At 45.8% G+C, this 27915-nt stretch overlaps 1 protein-coding gene and 5 non-coding genes across 6 annotated transcripts; 1 reads left to right on the forward strand and 5 right to left on the reverse strand.

Annotated features, from left to right (window-relative positions):
• Positions 1-27912, reverse strand: CDCA7L (cell division cycle associated 7 like). Its single transcript, XM_049785382.1, has 11 exons — positions 27804-27912; positions 13425-13565; positions 7289-7426; positions 5022-5075; positions 4665-4979; positions 3267-3338; positions 2988-3158; positions 2260-2385; positions 1384-1533; positions 613-749; positions 1-108 (listed from the first exon to the last, which is right to left on the reverse strand). The coding sequence occupies exons 1-11, from the start codon at positions 27825-27827 to the stop codon at positions 81-83; spliced, it is 1356 nt and encodes a 451-aa protein (XP_049641339.1). The 5' UTR covers positions 27828-27912; the 3' UTR covers positions 1-80.
• LOC126026677 (U6 spliceosomal RNA) lies at positions 14548-14654 on the forward strand. The gene has a single exon (XR_007501901.1). It is a non-coding gene; the product is annotated as a U6 spliceosomal RNA (small nuclear RNA).
• On the reverse strand, positions 14653-14775 carry LOC126026444 (U6atac minor spliceosomal RNA). The gene has a single exon (XR_007501715.1). It is a non-coding gene; the product is annotated as a U6atac minor spliceosomal RNA (small nuclear RNA).
• LOC126026704 (U6 spliceosomal RNA) lies at positions 16723-16828 on the reverse strand. Its single transcript, XR_007501926.1, has one exon. It is a non-coding gene; the product is annotated as a U6 spliceosomal RNA (small nuclear RNA).
• Positions 17935-18067, reverse strand: LOC126026989 (small nucleolar RNA SNORA51). Its single transcript, XR_007502168.1, has one exon. It is a non-coding gene; the product is annotated as a small nucleolar RNA SNORA51 (small nucleolar RNA).
• Positions 21840-21969, reverse strand: LOC126026953 (small nucleolar RNA SNORA9). Its single transcript, XR_007502136.1, has one exon. It is a non-coding gene; the product is annotated as a small nucleolar RNA SNORA9 (small nucleolar RNA).
• Positions 27913-27915: the final 3 nt, after the last annotated feature.

Raw genomic sequence — 27915 nt, forward strand, 5'->3', positions numbered from 1 at the left:
GGGGGAACTGTAGGCAATCTCAGGCACAAATGGTCCGGCAAGTCTTCCTGAAGTTTTCTGCCTGCCAGAGTGGCTGGTCCTCAATTGTCTCCCAGCTGCTTTTGTATGCTAAGAAGAAATGAAATGGTTATGTCAGCTGACCCCAAGAAGGACAGATAGCTAGAGGGTCAACAACCCAGGATGTTTGCCAGGGTTGATTCATTTGCTCTGAATAACCAGTTTGTCCAGGAAATTACTTCAAGCTATTTCACACACTAAGAGGGCTATTCTAGCTTGGGAGGAACTGATCAGGGAAATAATCAGCATTGAGCTTTCCCAGTGCCAGCAGGTACAAACAGGATGGGATTCATGACCTTCTGTGTGCTAAGAATCATCTGAGGGGTCGGAGTGATAAAACAGTGAAAGGGCTTTTGCCTTGCACACAGCCGACCTTGGACAATCCCGGATTTGATCTCCAACATCCCACATGCTTTCCTGAGCCTGCTAGGAGCGATTTCTGAGCATGAAGCCAGAAGTAACTAACCCCTGAGCACCGTTGGGTGTGACCCAACACAACAAAAGAATCAGCTGAAAGGGGAACAGGGTGCCCACCTCGTTTAGTTTCAAACTCACCTCTCCAGATATTCCTTCACGTTATTATAACCGTAAAATTTGGCCAGGTGGATGAGGATACCAGTGGCACACCGGCCATCACGCCTCCGACAGTAGCTGCAATTGCAAATGCCGCGGCAAGGGGGGCACATCCAATCCTGGATGGGGGGGGGGGAGACAGTTCCCTTGTGAGGCTCAAGTCAGACTGTGGGGGGCTAAAGGGAAATTCTAATAGATCTCTAGGAAGCTGGAGCTCCTGCCAGCATAACCTAGAGCAGCCAGTACTGCCCTTGTCATTATACATTTCAGAGGAGAGGGACAAGTTAAATGCCTATGAAAGCTGGCCCCTGGTTTTAGATGGCCCAGAATATATGAGAGACAACCTAGGTGTGACATTTCATTTTCTAACCTATTATCTTAACCTGCAGAGTGGGCTAAGTACCTTTGGTCTGCCCTGGGTCTAAACATAGAGGTTAAAGACAGAATGTACAGGCAAAGCCACTAACTTCCCTTATAGAGGGAGACCTACTCTATAAGGCTGAACGCCTCACAAGCAAGATAAGCCACATTTATAAACGTGAAACTTGGACCATCTTCCACAGTGCTATACATAGCCCAGTGACACCTATCCGGACCGGAACTGTTGTGAAACCAGAAAACACAACTTTTCTGCTGGCCCTATAAACACTTTGTTTCCTCCGGGACCTTGCAAGAGACAGTGGGTGAGGAGGAAGGGAATAGAGTTCTCCAAACACAGGGCCCTGGGGAGGGGGAAAGAGTCCACATTCCTACCGGGTCCAGCAGCGCAGACCTCACATCCTCCCCATAGCGATTGCGCAGGCATGGCCCACAAAACTGGCCTCGTACCCCGCCACAGCCCTGGTTCCGACAGACCGTCTTGGTATCGATGGTTTTCTGGCGACACTGATGGCAAGTGTTGCCCTGCAGAGGGAGAAAAGGCGGAGGAGGAGGGTGGGTAAATGTGGAAGTCACAGAGCCCATCGCCCAGGAAAGCCAGTGAAGCCTGGGCAGAGGCAATGAGCCACTGGAGATTTTCTAGTGGCAAATCTCCTGATTTTATTTTTAGTATAGATATTTTTAATATCGAACACTTCACAAATTTGCATGTCATCCTTCTCAGGGCCAACCTCTGTATCACTCCGATTTTAGCGTATATGCTGCTGAAGCAAGTACAGTATAGTAACATTTTTGTACTACCCAACAACACAGGTAATAGGTCCCATTATTCCGCCCCAAAAGGTTGCAGAGAAACCTAAGTCACTGTAAGGAAGAATTCTTTCATCTGGGTCCTGCTCACCAAGCAGTCTGTCAAGCTTGATTTTCTATGGGTTACATTATTCAGCCCCTAATTTTTCTTTTCCTTTTTTTTACCCCCCAAATTTTGGATCATACCCAGTGATGCTCAGTGATGCCAGGACTTACTTCTGGCACTCAGTGACAATATGGGATGCAGAGGATAGAGCCCGAGTTGGTTGTGTGCAAGGCACTGTACTACCTCTGACACTGAGCCCCCAATTTTTAATGCACATTAATTCAAACAATATAATGTGGCAATTATATAGAAACTGGGGCCACACCTGACTGATACTCTCTGACCCCTGTCAGAAGAAACACCATCGAGCAAATTATTCATCACATAATACTTACAAGCACTTTGTCATAGATTTTATCTCTGACAGTTATGGCCACGTTCTCTAAATCCTCTTCCGTGATATCCTCCACGGGCCGGAATGAAGATATACGGCAGCGCCGTCTGTAGCCCTGGCATCTCCCCTGCGAAGCAGCAAAGCAAGCCTCCAGTTTAACATCTCTAGAGAAAGCCATGATGCACCCCTAACCATACTGAACCCCAAGAGTGCTAGCACAATCACTGATACCCATGTTTACGGGGGAAAGAGAACAGCTCCTGACTTGGTTGTGACCTTTGGTGATATTCAGGGGATCCTATACAAGGCAAATACCCTCCCTCCTGTACTATTGCTAAAGCCCCCCAAATCCCACTTTCATTTCCCTGGAGCCCTGCGTGGAGCCATGCCATCTTCTATGGGGTCAGGGGACACAAGACACGGAGGCTCTCTGAGGCTCGTGAGTGAACCCTCTGTCTTTTCCCACCCACAAAACTATGAGGTGGACTGGCTGTGTGAAGAGGCCTTCCCTGTCCCTAGAGAGTAGCAAGCAGTAAAGGCCCAGGTAAAGGCCACCCCAGGCACTCTCAGACTGCATCCAGTACCTGGGAACCCAGCAGAACCGCCAATTCCCAGGAATGGCAAAACAACTGCTGGGTCAAAGCCCCAGAATCTGCAGCCTGGGGTGTAATACGGTTGCCTTACTCTTAATGTGGAGGCCAAGAATAAGAGGTTAGGGTCAGGAAGTACCCCACTGATTGTTTTCCTTCTCCTGAAACTGTAAAACTCTTCTGCAAATTTGGTGGCCGAGACGGTGAAATTTTCCAGTGCAAACTTCTCGGGGGGCCGTGCACTCCTCGTGGGGTTCATGCGCCGGGGGAGCTGACCCTCAGAGAAGGCTCGCCGGGATGTCTTTCTCTTCTGAAAGAGAGATAAGAGTCACCCCCACTGGGTGCTTTCTGGAATCAGCACCCACAGGGCTGCCACCATTTGGAACTGGGACCCCTAGCAATGAGGACCTCCACTTACTGTACTTGAGGTTGGCGTTCGCACAGGGAAGAAATCGGGCATGGAATTCAGTTCCGCCAACAGCTGAGCAAGCTGAAGAACACACGGAGAAAGGATTCAAACCAGGCAATGAGGAACCCAGATGCATGCTTTCGAGGCTGACTCCAAAAAAGCAGCAGCTTGACTAAAACAGTTCCTTGTAGTTTCTTGCATGAAGATCTTTATTTTGCAGGACAAACACTTCATTGCCTGGGACCCCAGACCAGTTGGAGGCAAAAGAAAATCAAAAAATAACAACAACCCCCCCACCCCCCTGAAATTCTGTTACTTAACTCAGCACAAACATGCCGTATGATAACAAATTCACCCAGTAGGAGCATGAGCAATAGGACAAGGGTTAAGGCAGTTGCCTTGCATGAGATAGACCCAGTTCTATCCCTGATACCCCATAGGGTCCTCTAAGCACAGACCAATAGTGTGGTCTCAAAACAAAAAAACAGATTCCAGCCAACAGTTGGTTTGCAGTTTTCTAACTCAGTTAAATCATATGTGGTATCTTTCATTATGCTTTTGGAAGGAGAGGGGAAAAAACACAGAAGGGGACAAAAAAAAGAGGCCAGAGTTATTGTATAGTGGATAAGGTGCTTGCCTTACACATGGCCAACCTGGATTCGATTCCCAGCATCCCAGAAAGTCCACCGAGCACTGCCAGGAATAAGTTCTGACCGCTGCTAAGTGTGATTCCCTCCTCCCCAAGAGGAAAAAGCCAAAGTTTTTTTTTTCACTATTACATGCTATTACATATTTTTTCACTATTACATGCTATTAATGAAGCAAGCAATTTCCTGAGAGGTCAGAGACAGAGATTTCATTCTGTCCCATTGATTCTTGCAGAGACCGTTCCACTGCATTTAAAAACTGCAGATTGGGGCCAGAGAGATAGCATAGTGGTAAGGCCTTTGCCTTGCACGCAGCCAATCCAGGATGGGCTGTGGTTCAAATCCCAGCATCCCATATAGTCCCCTGCACCTGCCAGGAGCGATTTCTGAGCGTAGAGCCAGGAGTAACCCCTGAGAACTGCCAGGTGTGACCCCACTACCCCCCCCCCCAAACAAACAAAAAAACAACAAAAAAAAACCCTCAGCAGATGGTTTAACTTCTTAGGTGTCATTCATGTCTTGGGCCAGTCTGGGACACCAACTCCAGGTGGGCAAGTGAATCTCTAACCAAGCAGTTTTCTCTTCAGACCTGCCCACCAGCTAGCAGCCCTGGCTGCTTAGCACCCTGGGAGGCTGGAAATAATCCTGGGGACTCTTCCTAAACTGGAACTTAGCAGACCCAGAAAATATAAAGGACACCCTGGAGCCTGAGCCCATTTCCGAGGGAAGTGCCGCTGGGCAGGTGCCCTGTGGACCTTACCATGGCCTTGTTCTCCTTGATGTTTGTGCTCCTTCTCAGTAGAGCATCCTGGGCCTCTTCTCGAGGCTCGTCCTCAGACTCGGAGGCAGACTCACTCCTTCCCTTCCCCTGCCTGCAGCTTTTCTTCCTCCCAAGAATGGCTTTGTTATTGTCCTGGAGACAAGAACTAGAAAATGTGGACTCGAAAGAACTGTCCTTATCTGATTTTTTCACCGCTGCCTTGGTGGGGAAGGGAAAGGCCACTCGGAGTCCTATGCTGCTTCTTCTCGGTCGCCCTCGTCTGGGGGCAGCCTTCTCTTCATCTTCCTCTTCCTCCTCCTCTTCCTCCTCCTCCTCTGCCTCTTCTTTCTCCTCCACTTCCTCCTCGCTCATGGAAGGGTCTTTATCATCGCTCTCAGCTGGCTCCAGGAGCTGCTAAAATGAAAGCACAGCTCGTAACTGACCTTCTTATAGATACTAAGCCAGGGCTGGAGCACATATGTTGCTGCAGTTCTGGGTCCCATCCGGCAAGGGTGCAGGGTTCCCTAAACAAAGACCCTTGGGCAGAACCACTTGAGCATGATTTTATGGGCACATGGAATGGCTGAGAGCCTCCCCTTCTGAGAACACCCTTGGAAATTTTCAGTCCAGTGCCCAAGTCAGTCACAGATAATAACTAAGTTCTGAGCAGGCAATTTGCCCCTAGGTCTACCCAGAAGCGTAACACAGCCACGAGGGGCCCCTCTGAATGCACCCACACACTGACACTTTTTTTTTTTTGGTGTTTTTGGGTCACACCCGGCGGTGCTCAGGGGTTACTCCTGGCTGTCTGCTCAGAAATAGCTCCTGGCAGGCATGGGGGACCATATGGGACACTGGGATTCGAACCAACCACCTTAGGTTCTGGATCAGCTGCTTGCAAGGCAAACACCGCTGTACTATCTCTCCGGGCCCACAACTGACACTTCTAAATGCCAAAACCTGAGAATACGTTAGAGAAAAAGCTGCACATGCCCTAAAAGAGTCAAGTTTTGATTAGAAGGGGCAGAAGGCCAAAGAGAAAAGACTGAAAAGATAAGGCATTTACACATGGCGGACCCAAGTTTTCCTACAAGCACTGCCAGGAGTAAGTGATCTCTGAGCACAGCTGGGTGTGGCCTCCCCCTCCCCCCCCCAAAGAAAAACACTAGGCAAAGTGTGTTGTTGCAAGTGGCAGAATATACCTTGGGTATGGAGGGCCTGGATTCACATATGGGCTTCATGTCCTTCCTGGCAGGGCCTAGGTGGCTTCCACGCCATAGGGAATGCCACCCCCTCCCCAAATGGCAATTAAACCCCCTCCCCAAAAAATACTACTTTGCATAAAGAGGATTCACAGAGGACAGGGACAGCTGGGTCACTTGGGACTGTAACCCCAAGGACTCAGGGGCCCCCTCCATGGCTTGTGACTTTCAGAGTCATCGGTCAACATCTCAGCAGCACCTCTGGTCTATTTAAGAAACTCTGGGGCCAGAGATAGCACAGCAGCCGATTCAGGATGAATGGTGGTTCAAATCTTGGCATCCCATATGGTCCCCCATGCCTGTCAGGAACAATTTCTGAGCAGAGCCAGGAGTAACCCCCGAGCGCCACCGGGAGTGGCTCAAAAAGAAAAAAAAAAGAAATTCTTACTCTCAGCTTTCCACCCCCACAACAGGCAGACCTCACCAGGGACAGGGGACGGCAAAAGGCCGGGACACTCATAATGGCAGCAGTGAGCATAAACCAGACCCCAGTGAAGCAGAAGCCTCTTACCAACACAGTCCTGCACTAGCTAGATCACCCCCCAAAGTTTTGTTCTACTGTCTAGGGACCAGAAACACTGGTCTCACCAGTTCTCAGAAGACAGGCAGAACAGGTGGAAAGGTCCGGCCAGGGGTTCTCACTAGGTCTTTTTTTTTTTTTTTTTTTTTTTTGTGGGGTCTGAGCACACCCAGTGATGCTCAGGGTCACTCCTGGCTATGCACTCAGAAATCACCCCTGGCTTGGGAGTTACTCCAGGCTCTGTACTCAGTGATTACTCCTGGTGAGTTTAGGAAACCATATGGAATGCTAGGGATTGAAGCCAGATTGGTTGTATGCTAAGGCAAATGCCTTCCACGCTGTCTATCTATCACTCCAGCCCTCCAGCTAAACTGCTGCCATCTTACTGTAAATATAAAATGAGCACTTCACTTATACACAGCCAAGGAATAACTCTTTACTCTCATACAACTCCTCCTCTCTTCAAAGAGGGTCAGCGAAGTCTGAATTCTTAGAACCCCAAGACCATCTGAGCAGGTCCCAGGACTAACAATTGGCTGTTCCCAAGGACAGCAGGATTGGCCTGCAGGTGTCAGACTAGTTCAAGGGATCAGCCCAAGAGCAGCAAATCTGGTGCCAGAGTGAGAGCACAGCGAGTAGGGTAGCTTTATATGAGGCTGATCTGGGTTTGATCTCTGACATCCCATATGGTGCCCCACACACTCACCAGGAGTGATTTCTGAGTGCAGGAGTAATCCCTGAGCACTGCCAGGTGTCACCCAAAAATCCAATAAATAAATAAAATTTTAAAAAGTCTTAAAAAAAAACTGAACTGGAAATTCCCTCATGCTGATGATGTTCACCTTTACCTCTGGATTACTGTTTACATTCAATTCACTTGGGGCAAATCCTTCAAAGTCCTCCATCTCCGAGTCAGTGTCCTCAATAAAAATTCGTCTCAGCTCTTCAGTGAAGTATTTGGAACGAAAACATACATCCTGCTAAAGATACAAACAGGCCGGTAAAAAAACCACAGCAGGTAAGGCACTTTCATTATATGTGGCAAATAGGGGTCCAAATCCCCAGCACCTCATGTGGTCCACCCCAAGCCCAACCAGGAGTGATCCCTGAACACACAACCAGGAATAAGCCTTGAGCAACAGAGCTTATAAAGACACAACAAATAAAGACATATAGGGCGGCAGTGATAGCACAGCAAGTAGGCATTTACCTTGCAAGTTCGATCCCCAGCACCCCATATGGTCCTTTGAGAAGGAATGATTCTTGAGCACAAGAGCCAAGACTAACCCCTGAGCACTTCGTGTGCCCCCCCACCCCACCAAAGATGACATAGAAAGAAAAAAAAAGACATGGTGGAGTTGTACACTATATGACTAAAACTCAATCATGAATAACTTTTATCTGTAAAAAAAAAAAACAACCACATAACTATATTATGAACAATTTGAAATCACAGTGTTTAAATGAAGTAATCAATTAAAATTATGTATCTGGGTGGCCAAAAGACACATGAAAAACTGTTCATCATCACTTAGCATCAGGGAAACCCAAATCAAGACAACAAAGAAATATCACCTTATATCAATAAGGGTGGCACATAGCAAAAATAATGGGAACAATCTCTGTTGGTGGGGATGTAGTGAGAAAGGAACTCTCATCCACTGCTGGTGGGAATGCTGCCTGGTCCAACCCCTATGGAAAACAGTACGGAGGGTCTCAGTAAACTCAAAATTGAGCTGCATATGATCCAGCAATCCCACTTTTGAGTTTCTATCCCCAGAACAGAAAAACATTCATCCAAAGGATATATACGCACTGCTATTCATGACAGCACTCAATACAATAGCTAAGACTTAGAATCAACCTAGATGCCCAACAACAGACAAGTGGATCATGAAGCTGTGGTACATATATACAATGGAATACTACATAGCTGTAAGGAATGACACAATCATGCAATTTGCCCCAACATGGATGGAATTCACAGTATCACTTATATATGTGAGATTTAGAATAACATAATGAAGAAATGCAATGTATATAACAGGGTGTTGTTTCAAACTCCCTTAGCTCCAGAGTAGTGAAGAGAATGAAAGAAAACTGATAGATAAGGAGAAACACAAATATGAAAGGAAGGGGGACAGGGGCCAAGTGGTTTAAGGTGCACTGATGGATATTAAAAAAGGATAGAGACCGAAGAGATAGTACAGTGGTAGGGCATTTGCCTTGCACACAGCCAATTCAGGACGGACAGCAGTTCATATCCCGGCATCCCACAGGGTCCCCGAGCCTGCCAGGAGCGATTTCTGATCACAGAGCCAGGAGTAACCCCTAAGTGCTACTAAGTGTGACAGTGTGACCCCCCCCAAAAAAAAAAATAGCCAAAAAAATTTTTTTAAAAAGGACAGAAGTAAATATCCAAGCCAAAGTCAACAACAATGAAATCAAGCCATCTAAGCTCTAAATGGGCATATATTATACTGGCAGGTTGAGGATAAGGGTATTAAGGGTATAGGCATAGGTATAGAATTAGGGATAAGGGTAAAGATTAAGGGGATGGCATGAGATACGCTCTGAGAACATGGTGGAGGGAGGTTGACATTGGTGGTGGGATTGGGCCTGGTTCACTGTATGTCTGAAACCCAATTATGAAAAATCTTTGTAAACGACATGGTTTCAATAAAATAAAACTAAAATTAAAAAATACATATTAAGGGGCCGGCGAGGTGGCGCTAGAGGTAAGGTGTCTGCCTTGCAAGCGCTAGCCAAGGAAAGACCGCGGTTCAATCCCTCGGCGTCCCATATGGTCACCCCAAGCCAGGGAGATTTCTGAGCGCTTAGCAGGAGTAACCTCTGAGCATCAAATGGGTGTGGCCCAAAAAACCAAAAAAAAAAATATATATATATATATATATATTAAAAATATGTATGTATCTGGGGCCAGAGTAATAGCACAGCAGGTAGGGTGTTTACCCGGCATGCGGGTTAACCCACATAAATCTCCAGTATCCCATATGGTGCCCCGTGCACACCAGCAGTGATTCCTGAGTGTAAAGCCAGCAGTTACCACTGTGTACCACCAGGTGTGGCCCCAAAAACATATATATATATGGAGAAAAAAAACAGGTTAAAAAGATGCTCCAACAGAGTCCTAAACATAAAAAAATAAAATTACAAAACTCAAAGACAGAAAGACATAAAAACCAAACCCTGTCAGAGAGAGAAGGAACAAAGGGTAGAGCAAGGAGGAGCCATGCAGTTACTGTTCAACACACTGAGGCCGCTGCAGACAACTACCTTGAACGAGGCTTCATGATCACAAGTTGCAGTATCAACATCAGTGGGCTAACGGTACCATTTCTGGGGGTGATGAAAATACCTGGGATGGACTGCAAAGTAGTGAATGGCAGTTTCTTGCTGGCCAGAAAGTTAGGGACTTACCTGCCATTTCAATACAAATGGGAAAACATACTGTTCTGTGCAGACAAGGCACAACAACACACACAACCATGCACATGTAACAGATCCCCCCACACCACCCCATGTCCACCACTTTCATACACAGGTGCTATGTTCGGATGGAATTCCCTTTCTCCTGCTCATGGCCACCAAGAGCATCTTCTTCCAGCCAACAGCGCCTCCCTGTGGGAACCAAGCCCGTGCATCTGTTCCCACCCAGCCCATGCTGAGGATGCCATGCTTGCCCTAATACAAAACTTTGGGGCTCCTGACCTCAGAAGCTACCCCAATCCCAGTGTTGAGCTGCTGCCGCCACAAACCAGGAAGCACAGGAGAAAGAAGGGACATGAGCGACTTGCAGGCACATTTTACAGTGCGGCTCTTTGGCTCAAGTTGGTAAAAGAGCAATTGGGCACTCTGGCTGACTGGAGGGCCCAAAGGAAGCTGCCTACAGCAATGGCACCGGCCGAACGGGAGCTCACACCTGTCCCTGTCTGCTCCCTTTTATACCTCATAGAGCAATGACCCTGGTCACATCACATTTGTTGGAAAATACCACCACCACCACCCCCATCCCCAGCCTCATGTCTTCCTCTGACTTTAATTATATACTTTTTTCAGGCTCAGATAATCTCTGGAGAAAAATAGATATAATAGACGAGTGGAAAAAGTTACGGGGGGATAGAAAAGGAATTGCTGGTATGCCTTCATCCAGTTTTTCTTTATGAAAGCAGCTTAGAAATGGCTCCTTATGAATTATTATGGGTAATTGGAGTAACTGTGCTCAGAGCTAAATTACTTTGTTCCTTTGTTAAGAGCTGTGGTGCAGCTGTTTTTAATATATATATATATATATATATATATATATATATACACACACACATACATACATACATATATATATATATATATAATAAGCACAATATAAAAGGAAGCTTTTTTTTTTAAAGTAAAACTCCTTTCCTTTCCTTTTCTTTTTTTTTGTTTGGGGGAGACACAGCTCTGACTGCCAGACTGTGTGAGAATTTGGGCAGCTTATCCAGATATAAGGTGCCAACTCTTAGTGTTCAGGTGTCACACACATGAAGAAGCCATGAAAGAAAGAATGGTTGCCCCAATCAGCCCCACCCCCCAAATAACCTGGCTCTCTGCCTCTGCTAGTAGGACATCTCCTGCTCACAAAGCCCTGAACGGCAACATGGCCAATGGTCCATTTCATCATTCACCCAGCACTTCAGCCCAGGAGCAGCAAATTCCAACTTTGCAGGCCTTCTCGCTCATGCTTTCTATCTATCCCTGTGCAGGCTTTCCAGGGCAGAATAATCAGTTAGCTTTGGTGTCTGGTGGAGACGGGCAATAAACTCCTCAGTCTCAGTCCTCAACATAGATAAGGACTTTTATAAGTCTTCTTGTCCAGAAGACATAAAGATTGAACTCTGCAGGACAGTGCCAGATGGAGCCCTGAGAACCACCAAATGCCAGCACCACAAAGCCTGAATAGAAAACAGCATCATGCCACATCCTTAGGGCTGGACACTGAACCCTGAGCCAGGAGTCGATCCCCAGGCCTCCTGAACATGTAAGAGGGAGGAAAGGAGGCTGAGAGAAGTTAGTGCTAACAGTTGGAACACCACAGCCATGGGCCCTGGGAAGGATGGAATGCAGCAACGATCACAGGGACCAAAGTGGCTGCTACGTTGCCCCTGAAAACCTACATGCACCCCTGCATGGGGGCTGAGAGCAACCTTTGAAATCAAGCAGGTGAAGGTGGTGCAACCAGGCTGGGCGGGAAAGGGTGTGTTTCATATGAAGACCATGAAGGTGCTGGGAGTCAAATAAAGAAAGGCAGAGCCGAGGAATGTGGCAGAGAGAAGGGGGAGAACAAGAGATAGAAGCAAACCAACTGCGGAGCAAACCCAATGTGCTGGGGTGGGGTAGGGGGAGTTCCACAGCTCCTCTACCCCTCCAGACAGGGCCAGCTGTCAGCCTTAAGCAGACTGTAGCAGGCCTCAGTGAAAAAAGTTGAGGTCATAAGCTGGGAAACAAGCCCAGAGGGGACAGGGAAAAAGAGATGCCACTGTGACGAACACAAAGTCTGTTAGGAAGAGGCCAGGGGTGTAGGGGGCACACACGCTGTGGAGAGGGCAAATGACATAAAGAACCCTGGAAACAATAGTTCCTCACACACTCATACCCAAGCGGCACACACGCAGGCCCAAGGTACACAACACAACCAAGATATCAGTGATGCCATCAATGGGGCCTTCTCGAAGCTTCTTGAACAGAAAGCAAGGGAGGCTGACAGGCTGGTTCCCGCTTTTCTAGAGAGGCAACTGTAGAAGAAGGAGGGGGATTCTAAGAACCACAATGAAGTAAGGAGGAAACATCAGATGGTTCCACTGGGAAGACACAGAACTCCCAGGCATCTCTGGCTAAGAGCAGGGAACCTGGTTCAGCCCAGATCACAGTCACTCCTGATAAATAGTGAGGGGGCTTGGGAAGCTCACTGTCAAGGCCCAAAGGTGCCACTCTTTCCCAGCAACGAGAACCCCTGTGCAGGCTCTCTGTGGGGCTGGGCATCCTTGGCCAGGCTACGTGTGTGTGTGTGTGTGTGTGTGTGTAGACACAGGAGGGGTGCTCAATTTGTGTGTGTGTGTGTGTGTGTGTGTGTGTGTGTGTGTGTAGACACTCACAGGAGGGGTGCTCAATTTACAGAAATAAAAGAACACAATTTAATAGCCAGAGCAAGCTGGATATTCTCACCAGTTTCTTGAAACAGGAAGGCCTAATATTTGTAATATGAAAATGCTCACATGGCATTATATAATTGAAACTCAAGTCATGAACAACTTTGCAATTGTGAAAAATAAACCAACTGTATTATAACCCTATAAATAAAATAAAGTTGTTTAAATAAGATAACATTTTTTTGTTTTGTTTTGTTTGGGCCACACCTGGCGGCACTCAGGGGTTACTCCCAGCTCTGCGCTCAGAAATCTCTCCTTAACTACATTGAGAACTAACCTAACAATGTGAATGACTGAGGGTAGTAGAAAGCCTGCCTAGAGTACAGACAGGGGTGGGTGGGAAGGAGGGAGATTTGGGACATTGGTGGTGGGAATGTTGTACTGGTGAAGGAGGGTGTTCATGACTGAAACCCAACTACAATCATATTTGTAATTAAGGTGTTTAAATAAAGATATAAAAAAACAAATAAACAAAACAAGAAATCGCTTCTGGCTTGAGAGACCGTATGGGATACTAGGGATCGAACCCACGTTTGTCCTGGGTCACCTGTTTGCACAGCAAATGTCCCCAAGATAACCAATTTTAAAAAGGGCAGGGAGTAGGAGAATGGAGAGTGTCTTGGGCACAGTGCTGGGTGGGGAGGGGAGGTGTGGTGAACTCCAAATGTCAACCCCACAGTAATTGCATCACCTGACTATGATGAATCTTCGAGAATCAGCATTAAAGAGCCCAGCCTGCAGACGCCAGACTGGCAGGACAGAGCAATCCTACCTGCTGCCCCGACTCCAGTGAGTTCAAGCTCTCGAAGCTCCCAGCCGAGGGAAGAGTTTCCATAGGAACATCATCTTGGAAGCCAAAGAAGTCTTCATCATCGCTGGGGGCATTAAAAATGTCGGCCACTTCTTTGGGGACCTGTGGTAGGAATGAGAGTACATGAGCAGCAATCTGAATGTGGGAATTTTCCCCCATCACATGCTTGATCTGTCCTCAGCCTTCAGTGCCCTGAGGTCCTGGCAACCCTAAGATGAGCCTCACTGGGCCCTCTGGTGGGGGTGATGGACCTTTCCATTTGAAGTTTTCTGATTTCTGTCTTTGTGGTCTGTTCAGATCGATCTATGATTTCTTTGAGTTCTACAAACATCCTCCATATTTCTATTCTAAACTCCTTTGCTGAGAGGTTAATCAGATGGTTGGAATTTTTTGGGTCATCAGAACTATCATCTTCATTCTCTGTGCATGGTGTTTGCCTGCGAGGGTTTCCCATTGTCACACTTGTAGTGTGATTTTTTTTCTGCGTGTTGTGGTGGGGTTCATTGGTTAGAGAGAGTGCTTGGCCGAGAAGCGAAGCGGAGCAACCATGCTCTTCTTCGGCCTCTAGGTGACAGTTTTTTTGGGGGGCCCTTCCTTGCCCTCTGAGGAGAGCTTCAGGGATTCAGAAAAGAGACACAAGCAAAGCCAACAGGTCCCTTCAAGTTCTCACAGTCATCACGGGCACAGCACGTCAGAACCTCCACAGACAGAGGAATCAGCTCTCTGCCTGGCGACCCCCACAGCCAGTCTTTACTCAGTCGGTCTTTCTTGGCTTCTTGGCCTGAGCAGCTCCAGAACACAGTTTTTCGGACCTTTCCATTTGAGAGCCCCCAAAAAGACCTTCCCTCCCCAAGAGCACCATAAAGGTAAGAGCGAGAAGCTCTTTCAACAAAATCTCTCAACAAAAACACCTATTTCTTAGAAACCAACAACCTTGATTAATTGATCCCTGACACCCCATATGGTCCCCCTAGCCAGAAGCGATTTTTGAGCACATAGCCAGATGTAACCCCTGAGCATCATTGGGTGTGGCCCCCACTCCCCTCAAAAAAAAAAACAAAAACACTAAAGATGCCATGAAGTTGTGCTCGCTTCAGCAGCGCATATACTAGGATTGGAACGATACAGAGAAGATTAGCATGGCCCCTGCGCAAGGATGACACGCAAATTTGTGAAGCGTTCCATATTTAAAAAAAAAAAAAAGATGCCATGAAGTTGTTGGAAGTGCCTTAACCATAAGCGTTCTCGCAGGCTGAAACCTCTTCCATCCAAGTCAGGGGGAGTGTTAACCTTCTCTCCTTTCATACAAACAAACAAACAAACAAACAAAAAAATGACTCCTTAATGCCAAAGTGGTATTTTCTACTGAAATTGAATGCATGGAAACTGGAGAGATAATACAGGGGTAAGGCGCCTGCCTTGCACACAGTCAACCCGGGTTCAATACCTAATGTCACCTCAGGTCAATGCCAATCCTACCAGGAGTGATCTCTGAGCACAGTCAGGAAATAAATGATATTGTTTGCATGGAGATGCGTACAGTTGGGAGGACAGTGACTGAATTCATGCTAAGGATCAACAGTTTTCTCTGCTTTTGTTTCTGAACCACCAAGGGCCAAGACATTGCCAAGAGACAGTGAGTTATAATACTGCTCTATAAATCATAAAATGTGCTAGTCCAGAAACAGAAAAGAGAGTCTCCACTGCAAAGACTTACTGGCAGCATATGAGAAGGCCAGCAGATGAAGAAATCACTTCCAATACTATGATTGCCTGAACTTATGTGCCCCCAATTCCTCCTCCTCCTCCATCATGACTTCTGCTCCAGCTTCCGAGATGCCATGGGAGAGGGTGAGGAAATGAAATTACTGATGCACTTTCAGAAAACCGAAGCCCAAGGGATTCATGCCATAATGAAAGGTTCCACTTCTCTCTGGTCCAATCTAAAAGGTAAAGAGGAGCTTCACAGAGTTAGGAGTTCTTGAATTAAGGAGAAATCCAGGCAATCAAATACAACTGTCCTCAAGGTATTTAGCAAACAGAATGCAGAAGGCAAGACTTGTTTAAGAGTTCACAGGTCTCCTTCCTGCTGGTTCTACAAAGCTACCTTTGCTTGTTCCAAACAACAGGGATACTCTAGAGGCTGGGCAGTCCAGGCCCAGGGCAAAAGATTTGCTTTCTCAAAGCCTATGTTTCACCACCAGTCAAAAGGCTCAAACCACTCCCACCAATGAAAGCAAACTGAAAATACTCAACTTCCCAACCACTGGGGCACACTTCTAATAATAATGTAATCTGGCTAGCCAAAAGAGAACAAGAAACTTCTGAAAATGAAAACCTACTCTCAATTATTTTACTGGTTCCCCCTCAACCCATGGACAACTCATTTTATCCTAATTTCATATATATGTATGTTTGCACAGTGTTAAGATGAATAGAATAGGGGACCTGAGCAATAGCACAACAGATAGGGGGCTTGTTTTGGAGAATCCTATCAAATATTTGGTTAATCTTGTCAAAAATCAATCAATCAATAAAAGATATACTTCCTCTTAGGCTTACAAAGAAAACTCCAATAAATGGTGTCTATGAGAGAGGACAAGTTACAAGAGAAACCAAAAATATACATAGGCATATCACAGTACAATAAACTGACAACCTATGGAGCCAGAGCAGTGGCACTGCAGTAGAGTATTTGCCTTGCACGCAGTTGACCTAGGACGGACTATAGAGTTCAATCCCCTCGGCATTCCATATGGACCCTCAAGGCAGGAGCGATTTCTAAGCGAATAGGAGTAACCCCTGAGCATCACCGGATGTGGCCCAAAAACCAAAAACAAATAAATTGACAACCTAGAATATTTAGAAAAATACAGCCTACCAACCAAGACAGAATCAAAAACAGAACATCTAAATAGAACAACCATAAATACAGAAGTTACACGTCTAACAAAATATCTCCCCTAAACCCCAGGACCTGGTGACTTTTTGTTTTTGTTTTTGGGGCTATACCCATCGATGTTCAGGAGTTATTCCTGCCTCTGTACTCAGAAATTACTCCTAAGAAATTTCTCCTGGTAGTAGTCAGAGGTCTGTCCATAAGAGATGCTACAAAAAGTTAGCTGCATGCAAGGCAAACACACTATTTACTGTACTAAGGCTCTGGCCCAGAACCAGTTATTTTTATCAGTGAATTATATCAAACCTTTATATATATTTTAATTTCCTTGTGTGTGTTTTCGTTGTTCTATTCTTTTTCAAAAATACGGAACGCTTCACAATTTGCATGTCATCCTTGCGCAGGGGCCATGCTAATCTTCTCTGTTTTGTTCCAATTTTAGTATATGTGCTGCCAAAGTGATCACAAGCCTTTATATATTTTAAAGAAAAAGCCTTAAACTTATTTTCTACAGACTTCCAAAAAAAAAAAATAATAATGGGGCCAGAGTGATAGTACAACAAGTAGTGCCTTGCACACAGCTAACCCAGGTTCGATTCCCAGCATCCCACATGGTTTGCCCAGGCCTGCCAGGAATGATTCCTGAGTACCGCTGCATGTAGTCCAAAACCAACCAAACAAAAAATACTTCCAAATATATTTTATGTGACCAATATTACCTAGATTCTAAAACTGACCACAATATCACAAAGTAAGAAAACTACAGACCAATAGCTGATAAAAATGCACAAATTCTCAACAAGGAGCCAGAGATAAGGCACAGAATGCATGCAGCTGACCAGGGCTGCATCTCCAACAGCACACACAGTCCCTGAGCACCACCAAGAAAGAGTCCTGAGCACAGATTCAGAAGTTAAGCACAGCAAGGTGTGGCCCAGAGACTTGTAAAAATGAAAACCATAAACAAAGAAACAGAATCTCAACAAAATAGAAGCAAATCTGGACTGAAGACATAACATAGCAGCAAGGCAGGCACTTATTTGCTTTGCATATGGCTGACCCAGATTCAACCCCGGTAACCCCATATGCTACTTAGACAGTGCCTTTTGGCCATCTGCATTTCTTCTTTGAGAATGTTTCTATTCATCTCTTCCCATGTTTTTTTTTTTTTGCTAGGGTTGAATTTTTTTTTTTCTTATTAAACTCTGTCAGCGAAGCTGGAGAGATAGCATGGAGGTAAAGCATTTGCCTTGCGTGCAGAAGGTCAGTGGTTCGAATCCCGGCATCCCATACGGTCCCCCCAAGCCTGCCAGGAGCGATTTCTGAGCGTAGAGCCAGGAGTAACCCCTGAGTGCTGCTGGTTGTGACCCAAAAACAAACAAACAAACAAACAAAAACCAATTCTGTCAGTGCCTTAGATATTAACCACTTATCAGATAGGTATTGGGTGAATAATTTCTCCAATTGTGGGTAGTCTCTGTGTCTTAGTCACCATTTCCATTGAGGTGCAGACACATCCTCTATATACATTATAGTTTCAGGTCTGATATCAGGGTCTTTATTTATTTATTTTTTTGTCCCTCAATTCACAATACAGACCAGGCAAAGGGCCTGGGTTGAGGTGTATGTGGGGTGCATTTACTGTACCTCCTCTTTCTATACAGTCAGTGTCAAGAACACAGCCTGTGGTAAGAATTGGGAGGCCTTGATATCAGGGTCTTTAATCTACTTTAATTTGACTTTTACAAGGCAAATCAACCCTTTTATCAGTGTATATATATATTTCTCTCTTATAATAAGTTTTGACTTAATATATCTTTGGATATGATTCAGGCTACTTTCTTGGTTTTTATTTACCTTGAATATCTTTTTCCATCCTTCCACTTCCAACCTGTTTGGTTTTACTCTGAAATTTATTTCTGGGTCACAGCTGGCTAAGTAGCATTCAATTTTGTATATAAATCACATCTCTATCCAGTTATCTAGGCAAGGTGCTATATGATTGGGCCTATATCTTAATTATTGTAAATAATGCTGAAGTAATCATGTCAATGACAGTAAGTGTGAATCCTGAGCACCACTAGGTATGGCCCCAAAAGCAAAAAAAAATAAATAAATAAATAAAAATAAATTAAAAAAAGTAACATTTTAAAATAAGCAAGGACTGAAGACTTTCTCTATGGCACACGGATGGCTAAGAAACTCAAAAACATATTTTTTTTTTTACTGAAATGCCATGTTTCATATATTTTATCACAATTTAAAAGGAACCCAAAGAAATCAATGTTCTTTTTGAAGGAGCAAACTGTGAGAAGTTTGTAGACTCAACACTAAGCCTGAGAGGGGCTCTCCTGCAAAGTACAGGATCTAGCATCGGTCCTGAGGGTGGATTGAGCCCTGGCATGCAGCAAAGGCACTACTGACTAACCAACCACCTTTTCAGAAAGGTCAGCAGAGGGGAAGCCAAAGCCAATGATGGCGCTCTCCACTCTGAAAACCTTTCAACAGACCTGACACAGAGCAGAGCCTCTTGTGCATGCTTAGTAACTGAGCTTGGGGCAGATCTGCTTCTTCCTATGGGACACTCCTGCCCACACAAACCCTCTGTCATCCCTGAGCGCCAACACACTGAGGCACAGGACCACCGCCCTCAACCCTTTACCCTCAGTGCCCAATGATCACAAGGAAGTCTACAGTCTCGTTCAACCCAGAGCATCCCAGGAAATACGATGTGCCTGCCAGGGCATAATGGATTATAACTTCAATTTACAGCTGCTTGGTGGGGGGGAGTTTCTTTGGAGTTCAGATGACATGCTTACCTGGGGTCAGTCAAAGGAAACCTTTCCACACTGTCCCACCAAGTCCACACAAGGGTTGTGCACAGACAAACAATGTGATCTGGAGCCTAGCAAAGACAGCACCACAGAGACAATATGTACACCCAGCTCCACTACCACTGTAGCTATTCTACCAGAGGACAGTGGAGAAGGCACTTGCCTTGCATATGGTCGACTAGAGTTCAATCCCCAACAGTGTGAATGTTCCCTTGAGCAGCACCAGGTATGGACCAAAACAAACAAATTCACAATAAATGATTTCAAGACTACACTAGTCCAGGCTGACTTGGTACCCAGTACATGCTAAGAACAACACTAAGCATCCAAAGAGGAGTCATGACTTCTCTTCACAACTGTTCTCACTCACTCTAAGATGAACTTTCAAGGCCTGATTGATAGCACAGTGGGTAGAGTATTTGCCTTGCATGCAGCAAACCCAGGTTCAATCCCCAGTATCCCAAAGGGTCCCCCAAGCCTGCCAAGAGTAAATTCTGAGAGCAGGAGTAACCCCGAAGCACCCCTAGTTGAGGGTGAACCTCCCCCCCCCCAATAAATAATAAATAAACTAAGACAAACTCTGAGGCTGAAAGATAGTATAGCAGGTAAGGCACTTGCCTTGAATGAACCGACCTTGGTTCGATCCCCAGCACATCATATGACTTCCCTGAATACTGCCAGGTGTGGCCCAAGAACCAGAAAATAAAAAGGATAAATATATAAAAATAAGTTGAATCGTTTGGCTTCAGCTACAATGGTGGATGACATTAGAGGGCATGAGTGAGGAAATTCATCAACATTCCGTGATCTTACTCCAATGTGGTTCACAAAGACAAGGCCAGGCAATGCAGAGTATGGAATGACAACAAAATCTCGAACTGACCCCAGCTCTGAGTGGAGAGGGCGGCGAGAAAGGAAGAGGTAGGTGAGCTACAGTGACAAAAGCCAGTGGCCAGAGTCATGGGGAAGGTCCTTTGATGGGATAAAGGTACAGTAACTTTGAGCCCCCAAATCATCAACATTCCCTTGAGAACCAGGATGAGGAAGGTGAATCCTGCAGGGCACTGGCCTACAGGAAGGGGAAGAGGAGGACACAAGAGAGAGCAGAGGAGATGACGTCACTGTACATAAAGCAGATTTCAGCCTACAAGTCTTTTACAGTGGGATCCCCTTGACGCACTTCTGCCCCACTCAGGCAAATGCCTGAACAATCAATCAGGGCTGCAGGCTGCCGGCCCCACTTGGCTCCAGGCTTCCTTACGCCCCAGTGAATAAAGCATCTCCCCTCTTGGAGCCTCATTATGGCCAGCGAAGAGGACACTTTGCCTGGCAAAGGTCAGAAGACTAGTTGATGCTCTTTTCAGAGTCTTGAAAGACAAGAGAAAGGATGAGACAGATTTCTTTGTAGAACAGGGGTAGGAGGAGCTGAAGGAGGCTGAAGGGCCTCACCTATTTCCATCAAAAATCTTAAATCCACTACTTTAAAAAAAAACTGTCAGGGAAAAAAAAGGAATTGAAAATAACTATGTTTTTAAAGGCACTTTTATTTTACTTAACTTTCCCTGTAAACCAACTCTCAGAGCAAAAGGGTACTCCCATACAAGAAATATTCTTAGGGATTTTAGAATGAGCTACACAAGTCCCGATGCATGTGGTTTGATTTCCATCAAACCGCCCTCAGAGTCCCAGACCTCAGTGTTCTGGTCTTTATTCCACAGTATCTTTCCAGGGAGTCCTGGGTCTGACTTCCATTTAGGGCACTTGGGAGGTCCTCAAATCATGCCCTGAGGCTGTCAGGCCCAGAGATCAAAAAGAAAAGGGCAGCCTTCCCCACAGAAGAGTTTTTTATTTCATTTCATTTCATTTCATTTCATTTCATTTCATTTCATTCCATTCCATTCCACTCCATTTATTTATTTATTTATTTATTTATTTATTTATTTATTTATTTATTTATTTATTTATGTTTCTGGGCCATACCCGGTGACGCTCAGGGGTTACACCTGGCTCTACGCTCAGAAATCACTCCTGGCTTGGACCATATGGGACACCAGGGATTGAACCAGGTGTATCCTAGGTCGACCAAATGCATGGCAAACACCCTACTATCTGGCCCTAGAAGAGTTCTTTTAAATAGCATTTCTAGATTCAAATATATAAAGTTACTTGCTGAAAGAGAATGCAGAGCAGACCTGACTTTTTAAGCGACCACTGGAGATGTCAGAAAAACTCTCCAGCAGGGGAGGGCAGGTAACAGCCCAGTCTCTGGGGCAGGCAGAGACTAGCTGCCACCCATCGAGAGCAAAAGAAAAATGCAGGTAGCTTGCTCAGGGGCACGAGCCTACTAGTTCTAACTTGGCCGGGGCGAAGCTCTCAATCATCCACCACCAACTTCCACCAATACTCAACAGGTCCCTCCTTTGCACACCTGGATAGTGTTCAACTGGGCCTGCACTACCCTGGGCTAAATCCTGGCCTCTCCAGTCATGCCCGGCTCCCTCAAGCAGATGCCAGAGATTCAGTCTGGCCAGGCCCTGGGCGGCTCAGAGAGGAACTGATGGAGACGAACTAGCAAAAGCACACAGGCTTTGCAACTCACTCAAGTGGATTCACACGTGCTATTTTATTTTAAAATTTTTTTTCAAATGTCTGAGATTTCTGTCACCTTGTTCTGGATGGGACGGTGCAAGCCTCGACCATTTCATAATGTTCTTGCAAGCTCTATAGGAATGCACAGGGTAACCTCAGACCCAGACACGCTAGAGGTTTGCTTACATCTACATCCTACTGTGGTTTGTTGTTGTTGTTGTTGTTGTTGTTATTGGTGTACTTTTTTCTCTTTGATGGGGAAGGGCTGTCAATACTCAGGGTTTATTCCTGGCTCTGATTTATAGAATCCCTTCTGGCAGGCTTGGGAAACTATATGGGATGTCAAGGATTGAAGACAGATCAATCACAGGCAAGAATCCTACCTACTGTACTAACACTCTGGCACCAGAGAAACATATCTTTATATTTTTTAATATTCTTTCATTGAATCACTGTAAGCTGTTCATGACTGACTTTCAGGTCAATGAAGGTACAAAACCTTCACCAGTGCACATTTCCCGCCACACCAATTTCCCCAGTTTCCATCCCGCTCTCCCAGTCGTCCCTTCTGTCCTCCCCAATGCCTGATTCTGTGGCAGATACTTTTCTTCTCCCTCTCTCTCTCCCCCTTTTTTAAGGGTGGTTTACAATATTATTGCTGTAATAATATTACGGGGGGGGGGGGAATCATGCATATCACTTTACCTCCTGTCATCACCCAAGAAACATCTTTTTAGCTCTCATATAAACCACATAATCACCTATGAACCCACTGAATAACCTTTAGACATCCAGCCTTCCCTGAGAGGCCTATTCTGGGATCTAGGGGATGATTTATAATTGCAACAATACTGTACAGAAAAGAACACCAGACACAGGCAAACACTGAACAAATAGGATCTGGGAAAGGAGGCCTGGAGGGAACAGATTGTAGTTAGGTCAGAGAACAAGAGTGCAATATTAGCTTCCTTTTCCACTTATGTTAACACCGAACTCCAACGTGCCAAGAACTGAAATACATACCCATTCCCCGATCAACACAGAATGGCACACGTGTGTTGCAAGCCCAAGTACATGGTGCCTACACATGCCTATACAAGCTGGGGTGTCTTCTGGGGCTCACTCTTTCCCAACTCTGGAGAAGCCCATGTCCTTTTGAGTGAGTTACTCTCTCTCCCTCCATCCTTCCCCTTGCCCCTCTATTCAGAACTACCAAAACACCCTCTTCTTCCTTTAGAAAATACTTGTCTTATTTACATTCCATACTGACCATGGCTGATGGGATTCTAGGAAAAACATCATCTGGCCAGTTCCTGAAAAGGGATGAGACCAGCTGCTGTGAGAACCTCAGCCCTTACAGGGAGAGAAGTAAAACTGGGGATGTGACTCAGTGTCAAAGCATAGGAGCCACACACATTCCAAGACCCTGGGTTTGAGCCCCAATAGCCCAGGCTCCTCATTCATCCCCCACCAAGCAATGCTGAGGATTTGGTGCACTTGTCACAGCTTTTCAGCTCAGTGGAATTAGATCGAAGGCAGGCAAAAGGTTCTTGTTCTCTGACCACTCAATGAATCAGAGCCAAGTTGTGTGACCTGCCCCAAGGCCCACGGATCTCACAGGTAGGAAACCAAACTGTGGCTCGGGACAGCATCCAGGTTTCCCAACTTCCTGAGCAGAGTAAATGACTCAATTTAGCCTTTCAATGACAAGGTAGATAATACAACCTACCTCATACTGTAGCTCAGTGTTTCTAAGTGCCATGAGGGGCATGGCTTTTTCAAAGGTGGTTAGTTTGTGGGAGGAGGCCCACTCCCTCCCAGACCAGAGTATAGGAGCCAGATATGCTTAAGAAAAAGGCATGTGCGGCATCCGCCACCATAACTAACATCACAGTGGTACAAGGTAGGTGCTAAAAGCACAGCCGACAAAGCTAATTATGAAAGCAAAACAAATATAAGTACAAACTGTTTCTTTTTGTTTGTTTGTTTGTTTGTTTTGGTCACACCTGGCAGCGCTCAGGGGTTACTCCTGGCTCCACACTCAGAAATCACTCCTGGCAGGCTCGGGGGACCATATGGGATGCCGGGATTCAAACTGATGACCTTCTGCATGAAAGGCAAACGCCTTACCTCCATGCTATCTCTCAGGCCCCCAAACTGTTTCAATGTGCTATCACTTAATACTGAGGATCAAACTAAACGTCATTATGTAATCACTTCAACTAGGTTGATCAAATACACCAATGGATATTTTAAAAGTTGAGTATGACTCAAACCCCGCCTCCCAAAAGAAAAAGAAAAGAAAATGGCCCTGCTAGTGTATGCTTCTCTCACTCCTTCCCTTAAGTAACCTGTGTCAATTCTACTCTGGTGAGTGAAGCTTTAAAATGTCTTTGATGAAACAAACTCTAGCTTGCAGGCAAAATTCTAAACTGGAGTGCTTAATTAGTTTGAAAAGTAACAAGCCTGCACTTTTTATTTCATTCAAATAATTTGGGGGGCGGGTTTGAGCCACACCCGGCGGCGCTCAGGGTTTACTCCTGGCTATCTGCTCAGAAATAGCTCCTGGCAGGCACGGGGGACCATATGGGATGCCAGGATTCAAACCAACCACCTTAGGTCCTGGATCTTCTGCTTGCAAGGCAAACACCGCTGTGCTATCTCTCCGGCCCCGTTCATTCAAATAATTTTATTGGTGTCATTGACTCACTGTAACATACAAAATCTATTTTAAGTCTGTTTTTTGTCCTCTGACAAAAATCTTTGTTCTAACCAGAACAAAATTGCTTGATTGGAGATTTTCTTCCAATGAGATTTCAGGTCTTCTGTGGCTGGGAGAACAGACAGGATAGCTAAACGATGACCAAGTGTCCTTAATATGGAACTATTTACTGGCACAAGATATTACAGTTGAGGAGAGGTTAAAGGCACTCAGCCTTACAAGTGCCACCACCGCTTTCACATGCAGTCCCCTGAGTACTGCCAGGGACACTCCTGAGCACAGAGACAAAAATATTCCCTGAGAGCCACCAGGTGTGGCCCCGGAACAACCCCAAAGTCAAAAGTAAACCCCCTTCATGACCCACTTCTAGATATCAGGACACACATTTTAAGATTCAAGTGCACACTTCCTAATTATGAATCATAAACATAAAAATTCCCGACCCCTTAGACACACAACCATGCATAGCTATGAGAACATCTAGCATCACTTTCTTTTCCAAGAGGCCAACAGGCACCCAAGACGAAGAACAAAGCAAAAATAAAGACAGACTTTCAACATTTCCCAGCCTCTCTGAAAGGAAGCCACTTTACCATTTCACCCTCCAACCTGCAGTGAGAACTCCCAAGAAGAGGCCAGATCCTTGCCTTGACCTGGTATTATTTCCATCAATTGCCACACAAGGAGAGGCAGTGGTCAGCCCAACCAGGATATAGCCCCCAGGCAGCAAGAGCAGGCAGGAGGGCAGAGAAAAGAAAGAAGCACAGTTTAAGTTTAATGACTACATCATTTCCCTATGAGTAGTACTGTCTCAAGCATGAAAAAGAGGCCTATAGCCATCTGCCAGCCCACACAGCCCCCTTTCAGCTTGGCCTTTTCCAAGCAAGACTAGTTATACTGACAGTATGAACAAGATTAAAACCTGCTGCAAGCTAAGTTGAACCTTTCCAGGGTGCACAAATGCTGCTTCCCTTCAGGAGGTTCATCACCGGGCTTTCCTCATAAAGCCTAGGTATGGGGCAGAACCAGACCTCAACCTCTTTTTGCACTGCAAGGTCCACGAAAGGCCCAGAGCTGTAGTCACCTGCCTAAGCCACCAAACCCCTCTCTACTAACTCATACTTTTTTTTGTTTTGTTTTGTTTTGTTTTTGGGTCACACCCAGTGTTGCTCAGAGGTTACTCCTGGCTGTCTGCTCAGAAATAGCTCCTGGCAGGCACGGGGGACCATATGGGACACCAGGATTCGAACCAACCACCTTTGGTCCTGGATCGGCTGCTTGCAAGGCAAACACCGCTATGCTATCTTTCCGGGCCCTACTAACTCATACTTAAGACGCTCTAAACTGCTCACATCTACATGATGATAAGCAAGAACATATCTCCTGGAAATAGCACCAACCTCTTAATTTGTGCTGCCAATTAGAAGTCTGAAAAAAAATAAAAACAACACCCCACCAGATCTCCTGACACATATTAATTTGTCCTAATTGGCGCATAATGGATTGGATATAATTTGTTAATTATCTCTACAAGGTAAATAGTTTTTTTTTTTAACATTTCAGAGGTACCCAAAATAAACCTGACGCCTGATAATGAAAGGTTGGCTTTCGATTACAACTTCTGGGCCATTACTTTAAAGTTTCCTAAGCAGGAAAGGTGTGTAACAAGGGCTAGGAGAGCGGTGCCAGCTGCTGAGCAAGGTGAGTGTGAAACATCAATTTACAAGGTGTATTAGGTTGAGTATTCCGCACAAGATGATTTCCCAAGTGGCTCAAAGTGCTTTCCAGGAAGTGCTGAAAGGCTTGGAGACAAGGAAGCTACAAGCTGTACAAAAACACTAACCTTCTCCATGGGAGGCATGCAGTCTACTTTTCCTTGCTCCAAGCACCTCCCTCTGGGAGGGTAACAAATATTCTTCTTTCTTAAAAGCCTGATAACAGATTTTCCTCCAATGTCGATTTTCCAGAAATCACAGTTGGCCAAGGAGACCACGAGTGACTTTGTCCATTTATCTGCCACAGGACAGAGGCATGAGACAGTGGATGGGATTACGGGGACCACAGCTCTGACCTCCAGCCTTGCCAAGGCGTGGGATGGGGTGGGAGGCGGGTCCCCCTTTCCTTGCAGAAATGCAGAGCCAAGTGGGAGATGTGCTTGCAAGCCCAAGGAAACAGTCAGACCTCCGCATCTCTCAGGCTCACACAACGGCCCAGTACTTCCTTCCCTTTCTAACAGTTTTGGTTTCAGCCTCAGGGTGAAAAAGCTTTCCCTGCTTCCTAAAACACATTCCAGACTACAGAGTCCAGCATAAGCTCTTTGGAGAGATCTCAAAGAAAGAACAAACTACCTAAACCCTCCTGAAGTGAGGGATTTCATTCCCTGCTGCTATTTGAGGAAAAGTGAAGGCCAATATGCATCCAAGTTGGGGTCCTGCTGGGGCGGGGCAGTTTCCAGTGGAGCTTTTTTTTGTTTAACTTAATGATGCTGCCATTTCCATGTCCAAAAGACCTGAATGCAAGCAGGTTTCTGCCCCAAAAGAAGTTTCATAATAAATACAGGAGTCATTTCTTTTGAAAGTGACCATGAAAAGTTCCTCTGGACTATGTTTGCAGAAGGGGAATATATATATATATTATATATATATATAGTTGTAAATTATATCCAGTTTCAACTTCCTTATCTCTTTTGATCCCTTTTCCTTATTTCTTTTTAAAGTGACCATTGAAAAGTTGAACTGTTCCCCTGAACCACGTTTTGGGGGGAAATATATAGCTAACATATTTTATATATAAATATACAATATTTCATATTTATATATCATATTATATTATACTTGTGTATTATGCTATATATTTATATATTTATTTATATATAATGTATATCATAAATATATATCATATATTTGAATATATTTAAATAAATCTATTTCTTTATATATATTTATGATATATTCCTTCAACTTCCTCATCTCTGCGCCAACTCCTGGGGAAGAAGGCGGAGCAGACACCCCCCTCCCAAAAAAAAAAAAACTTTCCTGGTCTCTCCTGGATTCCCCCCAAAAATCGCCGCACCCCCACACATCCCTAAAAGTCCCTCTACTCCCCGAGGCCCAGCCGGCACCCCGGGGACCCCCAACCCGGCCTCTCGGGCTCAGGGGCGCATTGGCGACCCCAGCGCGCACACCTGCCCGGCGCGCCCCACGGGAACGCAGCAGCGGCCGCGTTGGGCCCAGCCGGGGCGCACCCACCGGGCAGGCGGACGGGCCGCGGGGGCGCCCCGGCAGCCGGAGCCTCACCTGGGAGCGCGTCGCCAACTCCATCGTGGCCCACGGAGCGGGGCTGCGCGCTGCTCCGAGCACGCGGTGCGCCACGCGCCGGGCAGGGCGCACGGAGGATGCACGCCCCGCA

This window comes from Suncus etruscus, chromosome 13, assembly GCF_024139225.1.
Source record: "Suncus etruscus isolate mSunEtr1 chromosome 13, mSunEtr1.pri.cur, whole genome shotgun sequence".
In the NCBI taxonomy this organism is placed as follows: domain Eukaryota; kingdom Metazoa; phylum Chordata; class Mammalia; order Eulipotyphla; family Soricidae; genus Suncus; species Suncus etruscus.